Source organism: Cricetulus griseus, chromosome 2 (genome assembly GCF_003668045.3).
Source record: "Cricetulus griseus strain 17A/GY chromosome 2, alternate assembly CriGri-PICRH-1.0, whole genome shotgun sequence".
In the NCBI taxonomy this organism is placed as follows: Eukaryota; Metazoa; Chordata; class Mammalia; order Rodentia; family Cricetidae; genus Cricetulus; species Cricetulus griseus.
Window position 1 is genome coordinate 359020978 of NC_048595.1, and position 15863 is coordinate 359036840.

The 15863-nt window shown below is 38.5% G+C and overlaps 1 protein-coding gene across 1 annotated transcript in view; it reads left to right on the forward strand.

Moving 5' to 3' along the window:
- Window positions 1-15863, forward strand: part of Dnah5 (dynein axonemal heavy chain 5) — a 214012-nt gene that overhangs the window by 125220 nt on the left and 72929 nt on the right. The window contains exons 48-52 of the mRNA XM_027400064.2: window positions 4723-4845; window positions 5412-5625; window positions 7007-7230; window positions 9533-9731; window positions 11327-11499. Coding sequence (XP_027255865.1) covers window positions 4723-4845; window positions 5412-5625; window positions 7007-7230; window positions 9533-9731; window positions 11327-11499 — 933 coding nt within the window. The remainder of the gene's footprint in view (window positions 1-4722; window positions 4846-5411; window positions 5626-7006; window positions 7231-9532; window positions 9732-11326; window positions 11500-15863) is intronic.

Here is a 15863-nt window from a genome sequence, read left to right on the forward strand (position 1 = left end):
TTGCAGACTTCCTTCCTATGTAATAGAGAATTCTTTTGGCTTCTCAGAACACCATGTCATTAGTTTCCAGAGGAGACTCCCAACATGCTTGAACACTGTTAATATGACGGTTTTCACTATTTATACTGTTCATTGGTTGGTGGCAGAGTGTTAGCCAGAAGCCAGGTTCCATTACCTTGTGTGTTTTCACTGCCCCTCCTGCCTACTTCCCATGGACTTTATCTGCCTTAACACTGACAGCTGAATCATCAATATTGTGCTTTTTTAATTTTTAGCTTTTAATGCATTTTATACTTCCATGTCAATTCTAGTATGAGATTTTAAGTTTTAAATCTCCCATGGAACATTGTATGTATATTCATCTGTTTGTCTATCATCTACCTTCCTTCCTTTCTTCCTTCCTTCTTTCCTTTTTTTTTTGAGACAGGGTCTCACTGTGTATCCTTGGCTGGTCTTTTAAACTTTGCTAATCTAAGATTGTCTTCAATATTTTACAATGGATTGGGAAGATTCTATTATTTAGGCTGTAGGTTTTAAAATAAAGAGCAAAACCTCTCAATTTTTATAACTTTTAGATATATATCACACATAGATGGAAACAAAGTGAATAGATTTACATTTCAGTTTAATTGTATGTGGTATTTATAAGGAATGACATAACTGCTTGATGGCCATTTACGTTGAAATAATAAAACACCTTTATAGTTTTTACAATGACTTTAAACTTATAATTCTTTTTTCATATATGACTTACGTTTAATAATCTGTAGTATGTGTTTATGCTGATTCTAGGTTGTGGCTCAGAAACACTAAGAGACAGATGAAGTCACAAAGCTGATAAGTAAGAGATGCTAGCCACTTAACCTTCTTTTTTATGATTCTAAGTCCGGTGAGAGCTGTTCCATAAAACTCTGCAAATTATGCAAGTTTATGCATGTCCCATTTATGGGGATGACTGTGTGAATTAATGGCCAGTCCCAGAACTATCAATGAACAATCTTTTGATCAAACACAGACCCTCCAGCATAAGGTTCTAGTCCCCTTTCAGCCTAGAGAAGCAGACACATCATAATTCCAAGTTTAGCTAATGTGATAAATATTGCCAACAATAGAATGTAAGGAATGTCAGTCATAGGATGGAGGTGTGATTACGTCAAGAAAACTCACACGAATGAATGGAATGGAAGGACTGACTACTTTGCGTTCCTGTGTGAGAGGTGTTAGCATCTGTTTTAATGATATTTGGAACTATGAACACTAAATTGTCTACAGAAAAATATAAAAGTATATACAGAAAACTGAACTGCACTGAGTTTTAGATCTCTTATAGATGGAAGTGTGAGGCATTTCCTCACTCCATTTCTGAGCCTACTTGCTTTTCTAACCATCCAGTTTTTAAGTATTTAAAACTCATTTCTGTGCCTGGAAGTAATTTTGGTTTCCTATGTCTGTGAAGGACAGATAGACAATGGAATCAAAATTTTGCTTAGGGCCTATAGATTAAAAGGTGAAACTGGGGTGACCATAACCTCCAATTTCAGAGCAAAGTTTTTTTATTCTCAAAGAAGCATCCAGTCTTAGCTAGAGACTTGAGCTTTTTAACAAACAATAGCTGGGATGAAGACAGGGACCCTTTATGGAAGACCATTCATCTAGGAATTTCTTTTTCACAAGGCCTGTTGGCTGGTACACATCCTGGGAGATGTTTTTTTTCTTTTTTTCTTTTTGGTCATATCTCTAGAAGCATATGAACAAAGTTCCCATCATGACCACTATAAACTAGACTATAGAACGAACACTACTTCATAGTGAGTGTTTATTGTTATCTGAGTACCAGTTCACAGACAGAAGATTTCTAGGGTAAGCAGCTAGCATCTTGAAGTTCCTTGTAGGTCACTCATGGGAATCCCTTGGATTAGTGGGCAGGGTTTTACCACCCCTTATTGAGTTATTCAGAACATAGAGCAGAGATCAAGATGGAAAAGGTTACTGACTGCATTAAGGTTACTGACAGACAGTTGTAGTAACTATTCAATGGGGAGGTTGGACTGGACCAAGATGCATAAATGAAATAGAATACATGGATTCATTCACATTGTGGTTGGATAAGACCAGTTGAATGGATGTTGTTGAAGGATATAAGGAGATATCAAACATGATTCTGGGACTCCTGTTTTTCCTTACTAATGTATCAAATGTACATGGTCTCATGTAATTTTCTAGGTAATAATGATACATCGAGGAGTAATATAGGTAAAATGCCTATACATTTTATTTTAGAGTGGGAAACAGATGGTAACTAAATAATAGAATACAGCTACTTGGAGTTTATATCTATCTATGTTGATTTTCATGATGTTTGAGGCACCCCAGTGGGGAAGTGCAGTTATCTATTTGCTTGTGGGTTTTTTTTTTTGTATGTGTGTGTGTGCAAGTGTATGTTTGTGGAGTCATATGTGCATGTATGTGGGCTCTATGTGGAGGTTAGAAGTCAACTTTTGCTGTTGCTCCTCAGGGAATGTCTAAGGTCTGTAGCTCACCAAACAAGAAAGGTTGGCTCTCCAGAAATCTCCAGGCACCTGCCTGTCCATCTCTCTTTGGACTGAGATTACAAGTGTGTGCCTCCATACTCAGATCCTCATGCCCACACAACCAGGACTTAACCAATGGGGCTTTCTCCACAGCCCCTTAGTTATTGATGCCAATTTAGTATCAGGTTTTTCTGATTTGGAAATTCATTAGAAAATTATATGGTGGGAGGAAATCTTAGAAATTTAGCAATATAGCTCCACATTCACAAACTGTTCCGTTTCTGCTTTCTTTCTGTTTTTGTCAGCATGATGATTTTTATGATACATTTATCATTTCCTGCCTTCAAAAAAAGAAATTAGGGTCATAATGATGAGGGAGAAAAAAATGCAGGTATGTAGGTCTTACTCTGTATTATTCTAATTATCTCACCTATGGATTTTTAGTTCTTAGAAGGTCCCAGAAGACATAAAATCTTCACATGACAAAGAGTGCTCATTAATAGACATGGGATGTCTGGGAGGTTTTGGTTTGCCATGGGGGGTTGTCGGGAGGTTATTAATTGGCTTATGCATTTAAATTCATTGACAAGCAGAGCTAAATTTAACCTAGTACATTAAACAGTGTGCCTTTTGTGTCAGGGGAATATGTAATTCTCTTTTCTAGTATATAATTTCATGGGAGATTTGTTTTATAATTGAATGAGTTGTGATATATTTACATGTATTTCCACTGAAAACCATGAAAACATTTTCACATCTATCCCCGATGCTTATTAAAATGATGATGGAAGCTTACAGTTTGCAATTACTTTGAAGATTTCTGGAGGCAATATATATATATTTCCTTATATCTGAGTGCATTTTATAGTTATATATTGGTTATAAAAATAATTTTAACCAGTTTATTCTTTATATGACGTAAGAAAACATTTTTTCTTTTGGAAAGGAGAATTCATGTTTATTTCAGTGTGCTTTCACTGGCCCTGCCAGTATACAGCCTCTAACATTATTTAAAAGCAGGTATGAATAGATCCTAAAGTTGTAGTGAAAACCTGAGGACTTTAGAACTCTGAGCTTATAGAGTTGGGGAACTTCGAATTTCTTGTTTGTTCTTATATGCTAAATACCAGTTATTTGGTCTATGCATTTATTTTAACTCAAGAGCAGTTGGTAATAATCAACAGCAATACAAAAGAAGCTAAGACTGAAAAGCACAAGTGATTATTGCTGTAGTTTGTCTCCTGGAGAGTTCTAAGATAAAAGGCAAGGACCCAGTCACCCAGAACCAAGTAAGGAGTGCATTTTGATGCTTTATTTCTAAGCCACGGTGGACTGCCATGGAAACAAATACACAACCACTTACTCCAAGAGTCTGAGGTTGTTTTTAAGACAGAGAAAGAATATGAACTTGGGAGCATAGAGAGCAGGATCTGGAAGGAGTTGGGGGTTAGGAGAGAATATGGTAAAAATATGCTGCACAAAAGTCTCAAAGAATAAATATAAACTGAGTTCAAGATCTTTGTCGTCCGCTCTCTCCCCTCCTTGAAAGGCTCTTTCTAAGAGGCCCAGTGTTCCTTCCATTGCCTTGGATGTGTACAGCACAGTGTGGCCTTCTCTCCTACCATCGAGGAGTGCAGAAGTGGGAGGAGACAGTGGGCTTTGCTCTCTATGCTGTTTTGAGAAAGGCTAGTGGCTGCAACTGCTCCACAGCAGGGCATCTGGATCACATGGGGCAACTGGACCAACTGAACCAACTGGCATTGTAGCAGCTCTCAGTTAAAGGCAGTCTGTGCAGTGCAGGCCATAGACTTAGGAAGCCTCTTAGACAGTAGCCCCGTTTAGCCATATCTCTGATTGTGACAAAGCTTTTACAGAACTGAGGTCAGGAGTCATTGGTCTAGGCCCAAGGAAATGGAAATAAATCCTCACAAATGGACGGAAGATCATTATCTATTCAGAATTTACACTGATTAGAACCTCACTAAATGCTAAATGAAGTTTGTATATATTATGCAAAATAGTTTAGGTACTAATTAGCTCGCCAACATTAAGGAGGACACTTTGGGCTTGTATGGGTAAGAAACTACTGTCGTTTGAAAGGTTCTAGTTTTGTTTGTTGTTTGTTTCCAGTAGTTGATCACATCTTAGGGGAGACTTCACAGGTGTTCCTGTTGGTGTTCTTGTTTAACAGAGGACTATAGAGAGCTATGTGGACAAACGTATGGGCACAACGTATGGTCCTCCAGCGGGGAAGAAGATGGCGGTCTTTATTGATGATTTGAATATGCCAGTAATCAATGAATGGGGCGATCAGGTATATTGAGCCTACTGTATATTTTTATTTTGCTAATGTGTGATTGATTTGTTGTTCGAGGATTTGCGATTTCTGAGTTCCAATAGACTCTCTTCTGTAGAGAAACTTAAGGAATTACATACTAGAAATATGCCTGCCTGCCTGCCTGCCTGCCTGCCTGCCTGCTTGCCTGTCTGTCTGTCTGTCTGTCTGCCTGTCTATCTGTGTTTCCTCCCCTCCCTCTGTTTGTATGGGGTGTGTATGGATGTACTCTCCTCTAACAGTACTTGTGAGGCCAGAGGTTGTTATCAGGTGGCTTTCTCTACCACTCTCCAGTTTTGAGACAGGTCTGTCTAAGCCTGGGCTTCACCATTTTGCTGGATGGCCACTGAACCCCTGTGGTTTGCTTGTCTCTACCCGAAACCCCAGCTCTGAGGTCATTGGTGTGCCCAACCACACGTGGCTTTTATGTGGGTGCTGGGGAGTCTGAACTTAGGCCCTTATGCTTCACCATCAAGCACTGTACTCACTGAGCCTTTCCTTAGTCCAACGAGTGGCATTTCAGTTCTAAAAGTTATTTTTCTTAGGTCACTAATGAGATTGTCCGACAGCTGATGGAACAAAATGGATTCTATAACCTCGAGAAACCTGGAGAGTTTACTAGCATTGTAGACATCCAGTTCTTGGCAGCCATGATCCATCCTGGGGGTGGACGCAATGACATACCACAGAGACTGAAGAGGCAGTTCTCCATATTCAACTGCACCTTGCCTTCAGATGCTTCCATGGACAAAATCTTTGGTAAAATGGTTATTAGAGGACAAGGGAAAAGAGGGCCACCTACCCTCAGCAAGAATTTACCCAGAGGGCAATACAAAGTGTGAAAGGCTCTTTGGTTTGCAGCCTTATCACTGTTTTACTTTGTTTTCTACAGTGATTAATTTATAGATATTAATGGAGGTGGATGGCCTCAGTGTATTGTTTTCTTCTTTGTTATTATTATTATTATTACTATTATTATTATTAATTATCTAAGTAGCTGTTACTGGCTTCTCAAGCAAGGATATTAAACATGGCATATACATGAGCTAGTTTTCTCATGGGCAGCCTATATATTCCTTTGTTAAGAACAGCTGTCTGGTACTCTAACACAAATCATGGATATTTTGCCATAGGAATGACAATGTACAAAACAGGTAAGAGTTCCTCATGTGACCATCAGTGTTGTCAACATAATTATAATCAATTACTGATGGATTGAACTTGTAGTCCTTCAGAGATAATTTAATTGAAGAGCTACTAACGCAATATATAGCCAAGTATATTTAACTGAACAATGAAAATATATTTTTACTTATTCTGGACTTACTCTTTGCGGGGGTGGGGGGAGTGTGAAACTATGAACAACTCTCTGTTAGGTATTAATTTAGAATTTCTGAAACTGCCCCTGACACAAAACTCATTAAGATTACCCTAATTAATTTCTGGCAGGATAAAATGTCATCTCATCACCCCAGGCTAGGAAAGTGTGACAATGCTCTGCCTTCAGTCACAGCAGTGGGAAGGTTTGGAGACCAAATGACATTTGAATTATCTAAACTTGGGGAAGTAAAGTAGTTGAGAAGGAATGACTGCTATCACTTTTAATTATTCTTTGGTTCCTGGAAAATGTGATGCATAGGGAAAATTACATGATGCATGGGAAGTCAACAACAGAAGAGGAAACTATAGAGGACTTAGGAAAACCTTTTATCTTTTCATAAGTCAATTTTATATATCGATCACTGTTATTTAATAATATTAAATTAGTGTATCTAGTGTTTTCAATGGTATTTGTTTTCTTTAATAATATAATATGAATTATAATTATTACTGTACTCTATTACACATAGAATCTAGAGCTTTGTGTACATTAGGCAGATGACCTACCACCAAGGAACTTTTCTCCAGTCCCCTTGGCAGTCTTTTTAAATCAAAGCTCCGCTCTTTTGAATGCCTACTTACTTAAACCTATCTCTAGTTTTGAGTATTTGAAAAATCAACAGACCATTAATTGATGTGATTGCCTACACTGCTTGGCCATCTGTCAAGACCATATCAGTACACTTGTGCAAATTCTGCTTTTCTTCTGGACTGACTCGACGAGCCATTAGTGAGAATACGATGATTCTCCCCTTTCCAGGTGTGATTGGGATAGGCTACTACTGTACCCAGAGAGGCTTCTCAGAGGAACTGCGAGATGCTGTGATGAAGCTGGTGCCCCTGACACGCCGCCTGTGGCAGATGACCAAAGTGAAGATGCTCCCTACCCCTGCAAAATTCCACTATGTGTTTAACCTTCGAGACCTTTCCAGGGTCTGGCAGGGCATGCTGAATATAACTGCAGAGGTTATCAAAGACACAGACGTAAGTGATACTTGAGACATAAAAGCAATTGCTGTTTTCCCATCCTAAATATTCAAATTGGAGTTTTATATGAAGTCTGAAAAAGATTTGGATCCTTGAGCATACATACTATTCATTTCTTCATCCATATCTGGCTAACATCGTTAAGAGAAAAAACCCTAAATATTACGTTAGAAAATTTGAATTATAATTCAATTAAGTTAATTTACATTTAAGGAAATCTTAAACAGAATTATCATCTAAGAGGGTATGTATTAGTTTCTTTTCCTGTTCTTGTGATAAAATATGATTTATTCTGGCTCTTACTTGGAAGGCATAGACTACCCTAGTGGGGAAGTCATGGTGGCAGTGTGAGGCAGCTGGTCACGTGGCATCCACAGACAGGATACAGACAGCAATGAATGCTGGTACAAAGCTCGAATTCTCTTTTTACGTCAGTCTCTGCTGGTGGAATGGTGCTACCCACAGTTAATGTCTTCCCCCCTCAACTGACTGGTTCTTGATGATTCAACATGGGCATGTGCTTTTTTTTGTTCTTGGTGATACTAGTTCCTGTCAAGTTGACAGTATCAACCACAGGCTAGAATAGAAGAAACCCTTGATTTTTGTTTTTTTCATAATATGGTATTTTTCTTCAATAAGTAATGGGCAGAATTATGATTGACTTTATTCTATAATAGTCCTGGTAATTTAAACTTGACTTTCTAACTTAAAAAGTGTAATTATGTTTATAAATAAGCAGTCAGAGTGAAAAGAAACCATTTTGTTGTTAATCACCCATGATTTTTCCTTGTAACTAGATGAAGTAAAAGAATTATTCATTCTGCCTCCAATTAAAAAGAGGCAGCAGAGTAGAAAATTCATTTAATATACAACCCAAAAATGAGCACTTGTAGATGTATGTGAATATGATGGTTCCTTTGTTGTAAGGCTTGCCTTCAAGCTAAAACAGTAGCTTAAAAAGCCAGTATGTCTGTTACCCTCAGAGCATGACCCTGCGATCAGGCTAAGTCACAGGTGTCCACTTTCCTGACCTTTCTGGAGCTGGGGATGAAGTTTGGTGACTGTCCTCAGTATTGGTTACAAAGGCATTCAGGGCGGATTTACTAACAAATATTTGGTAAGCACATCAAGTGTTCCCTGTCACAACCCCTCATATCTGCTCCAGATGCTCACCAATAGGAAGCCACACTGGCTAACTTTTGAAAACTAGACAATGTTGGGGAAATTTCATAATTCTTATGACAAAATGACATTGATTTTAGCAGCAGTGAATATTTCAAGTTGATTTGTAAAAATTAAAATGTACTATTATTGTGTGTGTGCAGGTGTGTGCAACACACACACACAGAGCAAGCATGCCATGGCACCCATGTGGAGGTGAGGAGACAACTCTGTGGAGTAGGTTCTCTCTGTCTACTTTGATACGGTTCCAGCGGTCAAACTGAAGACATCAAACTTGCATGACAAGTACCTCTACTTTCTGGGCCATCTGGCCTGCTCTCAAGTTGCATTTTCCTCTCTCAGTGTTAATAATAAATTAATGGAATTGCAGAGTGTTATTCTCATCTACTATTCTTCAGTAGCCATTCTGGTCACTTATTTTAAGTCAATACAAACAATTTTAGCAATTGATGCTATAGTAAACTTTTTCTTAACAAAAATTTTTATATTCTGGAAACCAAATAGCTATTTGTCATTAGTAACAAAACCTGACTTGGAAGGTAAGAAATTTCTATTAGTATTTTAAGCCAAATAATGAGATTCAGTAAATATTATTTTTCTTGGACTAGAATAGGACTGTTGTCTAATCAATTTCTCCAGATATTAGTGAATTTTTTTCATTTGTATATGCAAGATTTATATTTGCAACAAACTTTCCTTATTTCTGCTAATTAAATATGCCTCTATAGATCTCAATTGCCTACATTAAGAGCTGCTCATACACTGTACATTACACTATAAATGGTCCATAAAGGCAAACATTGTAACCAATTTAATAACAAGCAAAGACCTTTTCACACAACGTCAGTTAGTTTGTTGATTGATCTGATAAATTTGTAACGTGCTTTATCTGGGAATATTTCCTTTTTAATTAAGACCACAGAAAGATAAATTCACTTTCCCTTCATTATACTTGAATAAGTTCAGTTCAAATGAAACACAGGCCTATTGTATGTATTTTTAAAGTGGTGCATCTGATCTGAAAGCCAGAGTGATGAAGCTCTATGGTATCTCTACTTGAAATCTCAATTGTGGCCCAGTCAGGATTAATGACTCACTTAATTATGCCCTTCAACAGGAGCTGCTCAAGCTGTGGAAGCATGAATGTAAACGTGTGATAGCTGACCGCTTCACCACGTCTAGTGATGTGACTTGGTTTGATAAGGCTTTAGTCAGTTTGGTGGAGGAGGAGTTTGGTGAAGAGAAAACACCGGTGGTGGACTGTGGAGTTGATGCTTATTTTGTGGATTTCTTGAGGGATGCGCCAGAAGCTTCAGGTAAACTATTGAGGAGGGGTTTGAAGTTCTCCAAAAGGACCACCAATGGGAGAGCTAATTATAGAAGATTTGTGCATTTTCAGGGCTTCAGTTCCTAAAAGTGAATTACCTGTATGTTGAACACATTTGCACATTAAACCAAATGGAGATGCAGGGTAGGATAGAGCATATCCAGGACTTGTAGTCTGTCAGAGGTATAGAGAAAGAATTCAGTATTGATGGACTGAATGTCTCTTGAAACTCATTGTCTTCCTGTTTGCCAATAAAAATGTGACTATCACCTCATGGACACTGAGGAGAAAATGAAGTGTTATCTGTGGAATGTGTAGGAAACTACAGGCTATAGTCACTGTCAAGTAAAAGGCAGCAAGAAGGGCAATGAATATTCTTATCCAGGTCATCTGAATTCTGTGAGATTCCCAGTGCATATGAGTGAGAAGAAATGAGTGATATGAGGCAGCTGTTTTTTGTTTTTGTTTTTGTTTTTTTGTGTTTTTTTTTGGCTGAAGAGGTCTGCTATTTTTATTAATAAAAACAGACAATGCCCTGTCTTTCACACAGAACTGACTGGTTTTAAAATGAATATTATTATTCATTTAAAAACTGTTTCTACAACTGAGGATGGGTGTTTGGTCAATTTTCATATTTAAAGGACTGTTGGTACTGGGGATATAGCTCAGTTGGTAGGCATAGTGCTTGCCCCCACACAAATCTTTAGACTTCATAAGCTTCATAAGCAGGGAATGGGGGCACAAGCCTCTTATCCCAACAGTTGGAAGGCCAGAGGAACTAAGGCTGTCATTGACTTATCAGTCATTCTAGGCTAATGTAGTTATTGCTTTTAAATGGTTGAGAATGACTACAACATCTCTGACTTGTGTGGTAACAAAATGTGTGATCCATCAAAAGTTTCTGAGTGACAACTACAAAAGGACACCACTTTGTCTTCTGCAGTTGGAAGGAAGTGGGCACATTCCTTGTAAATCAAGGCAAGCATATACAAAAATCTGGCAAGGCCATTTGGAGAAAGGGCTAGAATCTATCCTGTATTTATTATTCAATGGTACCTTATGTCCTGTGAGAAGGACAACTATATAGACTGTACTTCTCAAGGAGTGAAGCATGACTGCTCCATCTGGGGTGAGGGCAAGGACACAGGGGAATATCTAACCTCTTGTGATTTGAGTTGAATGCTTATGAGAGAGTTTCTTTATATTCCTCCTAAAAAGACATGAGATACTTGACCTCTCAAGATTTTGATGTTAAGTCCCCATTTCTTTTGAGTTTTCATCTTAACCAGTAGGCTCATGTCTCTAACACGATCTTTAGGATACAATGTTTAATTGTGAGTTCCCATTAATTTATATGAGAAAACATCATTTGAGACTGGTTCTTTCTAGAAACTATCTAGAAAGAACTATCTGCTCTGGAAAATCCTAGTACTTCTACTATTGTCTGATTTTGTTTTCTTAAAAATCTAAATATTGTATTTTGATGAGAAACATTAATGTTAAATTGTGGCACTTTGAGTGTGTCAATTTAGGCAAAAGTAGTCAAGTTCAGTGATTTGAGGAATCTTCCTACTTCTTGCCAAGGTGAGACATCTGAGGAGACTGAAGCTGAAATACCAAAGATTTATGAGCCAATTGAATCCCTTAATCACCTGAGAGAGCGTTTGAGTGTATTCCTGCAACTCTATAATGAGAGCATCCGTGGTACTGGCATGGACATGGTGTTCTTCACAGATGCAATGGTCCACTTAGTCAAGGTACAGTAGCCTCACCAGAGTGCATGACAGGTGACAGATGCTTGGTTTCACCCTGAATAACCTCACCCTTTTATTTTCACCTCCTAGGAGAATACTCAGTTTAAAAGTGAATTCATTGTTACATTCCAATTAAATTTCTAAGCTGAATGAAACATGTCACACATTATAAGCTTAAAATAAGAACATGTGTATTTCCAGTGTGTGATGTGAGAATGTTATTCAGTGTTGATATTCAGCTTCTGGCTCAGTGTTTTGACTACACAGGATGAGTGTGGTTTAGTTGAGTTGAAAGAACAAAGTCTGCTTATTTCTGCATCATCTAAAGAACAGCACTCTGAAGTAGTGAGCAAGCTTAAAGGACAACAAGTGAAATAGCAAGGCAGGCAAATGCCACAGTGTTCCACGCACACCAGGTACTCAGTGCAGTCATTCACAGAGATAGGAAGCAGGGTGGAGAACACCAGGGCTGGACAGAGAAGGAGACTTGCTGTCAGTGTTCAATGGGTAGAATTTTAGTTTTGCAGGAAGAAAAGATATATGGAAGCAGATGGTATTAATGGTTACACAACAGTGTACATCTACTTAATATTAAATTATACATCTTGATGAGTTGTGATAGTAAATTTTGTTACATGCATTGGTGGCATCATCTGCTTTTCTGGATGCTATGACTAAATATTTGATAAAAATAGCTTAAGGGATGATTTTTTTTGTTTACTGTTTGGAGGGATACAGTCTATCATGATGTCAAGAGCTTGAGGTAGCTGGTCACAATATATCTGTGGTCAGGATGCAGAGAGAGAAAGGAATGCTGATGTTCAATTGGCTTTCAACTTTTTATGTAGTGTAGGATCCAAGTCCATGGCATGATGATGTCCACACCTAGGATGGTTCTTTCTACCTCAGTTAATCTAATCTAAAGAATCTTTCACAGTATACTTAGAGATGTATTTCTGTGGTGGCTATAAATCCACTCAAATTACAAAATAAAGGTTAGCCATCATATGTATTTTATAATCAAAGCTAATCAGATCAAAACAAAACAGTGCAGAAACAGTTGACCTTTAGAAGGTGAAAATTCCATTACAATGAATTCCACCAGGGAAGTAGAATTCCATCCTACTTTGTCGAGTGTGTGTGTGTGTGTGTGTGTGTGTGTGTGTGTGTGTGTGTGTGTGTGTATGTGTGCCTAAAAACTTATATGACCTAATTTATCTATGCCATTAGAGTTTCTATTTGGCAGGTGTCATCAATTTCCTTACTTTGTTGACATCAGTTACTTCTCAGACTACAAACTTTCAGTTAGAAAACAAATGACTTGGGCTTGTCTTCCATTATCTAGGTTTAAGCATGAAGAATGATCTCATAAATGTAAGATTCCTCTTATGATAGCTACTGGGCCTGAGCAGTGGAGGTGGTTTGAGAGCCTACCCTGTGAGCCTTTCCTGTGAATTGGGGTTTGATCATCTGTTTATTTTCTCCATATGAGGGCAAGGGTCTTCCTGCATCATTCAGGCAAGTCTCAGACAAAGAAAAGACAGGGGGTCATTTAGAGATCCAGTCTCCCTAGCATGAGGGATGGAACTTGGTGTCTTTGTGAATTCTTGGACTGAATGATGAGGCCCAGTGTTCTTCCAAATCCTAATTTAAATAATAGTGTAAAATGGACTTCAAATTTATAGTTTATTAAGAGTAGAATGATCTTCATCCAACAGATGGTGGAAGTAGAAACAGACACCCACAACTAATCACTGAAATGAACTGGAATCCAGTTGCAGAGAAAAAATGAGTGATGAGCAAAGGAGTCCAGACCAGGCTGGTGAAACCCACAGAAACAGCTGACCTGAACAATGGGGATCTCTTGGTCTCCAGATAGCTGGGATACCAGCATGAGACTAATCCAGATCCCAGGAACGTGGGTTTCAGTGAGGAGAGCTCAGAAATCTACAGGACCTCCTGTAGTAGTTCAGTACTTATCCCTAGCATAGGTGTGGACTTTGGGAACCTATTCCACATAGAGGGATACTCCCTGAGCCAAGACACACAGGGGTGGGCCTAGGCCCTATCCCAAAGGATATGATAGGCTCTGATGACACCCTATGGAAGGCCTCACCATCCAGGGAGAACAGAAAGGATATGTGATAGGTAGGGTTTTAGTTGGTGGGGGTGGTAACAGGGGAGGAGGGGAGGGAGAGGGAAATGGGATTGACATGTAAAACAATCTTGTTTCTAAGTCAAATAAAAAAAAGAAAAAAAGAGTAGAATGTCTCATTAAGAATAGAACTTCTGCCATATTGAATAGTTAAAAGGTAGGGAGGGTAAAGAAATTAAAAAAGAAGAAATCCCCAACACTTCTCATTTTATGAATGAACCCTGCCAATGGTGAGGTTATGATTAAATGCCTGCTGAAGATACTATCTGATTGGCCTGTGATTGCCCATCAGTATATTGATCATGAGTTTATTTTTGCTAGCCATATGAAATTGCTTCACCTCCTGTTTTTCAACATAAATTACAAGGCTTTCTTCATCTGTCTGAGCATGCCATTGCAGGCACAGGGCCTCAGCTCTGAGGGTATTTTCCTTGGTGCTTAGCCTTCAATCTGGTTGCTTTGGAATTGGTTAAAGAATACATGTCCAGAACATCTGAGATGAAACTATGTATCCCTTAGTCTGTTCTAGTCTGACTCTTCCGTAGTGTGTGTGTGTGTGTGTGTGTGTGTGTGTGTGTGTGTGTGTGTGTGTGTGTGCATGTACATGACAGAAGACAGAGACAGATGGAGGTAAAATAAAAATCTATCCAAATGGACTGTGGCCTGAGGTCCATCTCTTTTATTCACAAAAATGAGCAGCCTATGTTTTCGTGCCATGTATCTTTATTAATATTATTTTTTAAAAACTTGAGATTATAATTATATTATTTATTTCTTCTCTTTCCTTTCCCCAAACCCTCTAGTATATCCCTTTGCTCTCTTCCAAATTCAAGGCCTCTTTTTATTAATTAATATTTATCAATTGTTGTTACACACATATATGGATATGAATATGCATATCCATAACTACAATCTATTCACCCTGAATCATGTTACTTGTATGTATGTTTTCAGGACTGACCACTTATTGTTGCATAACCAACTGGTGCACTCTTCCCTGGGGAAGACTATTCCTTCCACTCTCAGTATTTCCTAGTTACCTGTAGTTCTTTGCAGGGGAGACGACTTACCAGATTTCAACAACAAACATACCAAAGTCCTATATGTATCTTTTGAATGTATGGAAGTTTAAACTGTATTGTCAATGGCTTATCATGACCTAGGTACTGATATTTCAATTAACCCACGGGCAACAGTTTACCTAATATATAATTTAGATAAATGGACTGTTAATGTTTAAATATGCCTGATTGCAGAATACCTCATCAGTGTGGATTCTGGGCCATTGATCTGGGTATCTATTCACTATGGGCGATGAGCTCCATGAAGGCATACCTCCTCCGAGTCACTTTGGTCTTTCACAGCAAATGTTTGAGAGATGATCACAAATGGATTGTTGACAAATTATCTGGAATGTGAATCAGTCCCCAGTGTGCTCCCAAGCAATACTTTGCAGCCTCATCCCCTTCTATTTCCCTGTTCCAACCCTACTGGGGCCACGTCAGGCCTTTTGCTGACTCTGAGAATCTGTGTCTCAGTTGCTGCCTGGCATCTTTCCCTATCCACCTTCCTTTCTTCCTTCCTCCTTTCCTTTCCTTTCTTCCTCCCTCCCTTCCTTCCCTCCTTCTTTGGTGTTGTGCTTTGCTTTGGAGATATGGTCTTTGGTGTGTAGCTCAGTTGGCCCTGTACTCAACTGTGTATCAAAGGCTAGTATCAATGACTCTATGCTCTCTATAGAATTATGGGTATATTCCTCCATGCTCAGCCAGTGAGACAACTTCTTTGTTAAACTTCTAGTCATCTTCCAAGACTTAGATTAAATTCAAGCCCCAAACCTGGATTTGACTCTCTGAGGCAGTGATGTTTCCTTGCAGGTCTTTGCTCCCACTGTTGTCATTGCTGTCTCTCTCAGACATTCACCCATTTCCTTCCATCAGGTCCCTCTGTCCTGTAGGAGCATAAGTGCCACAGATTGGCTAATAAATCAAAACATGAGCACCTTTATCTCAGTCCACACCTTGGACAAACTAGCCCACATTGCGTGCTCTTTCTCCTACCATCTTTGATTTTTAATAAGATTATAAGTGTTTTAATTCCACTTTTATATTAACACATTCTATTTATTTGCACACACACACACATCTTTCTAATGTTATGATGATTTATCCTGTGGTAGAAACTGAAGTGGAGACATTAATTTAATACCTTAGCC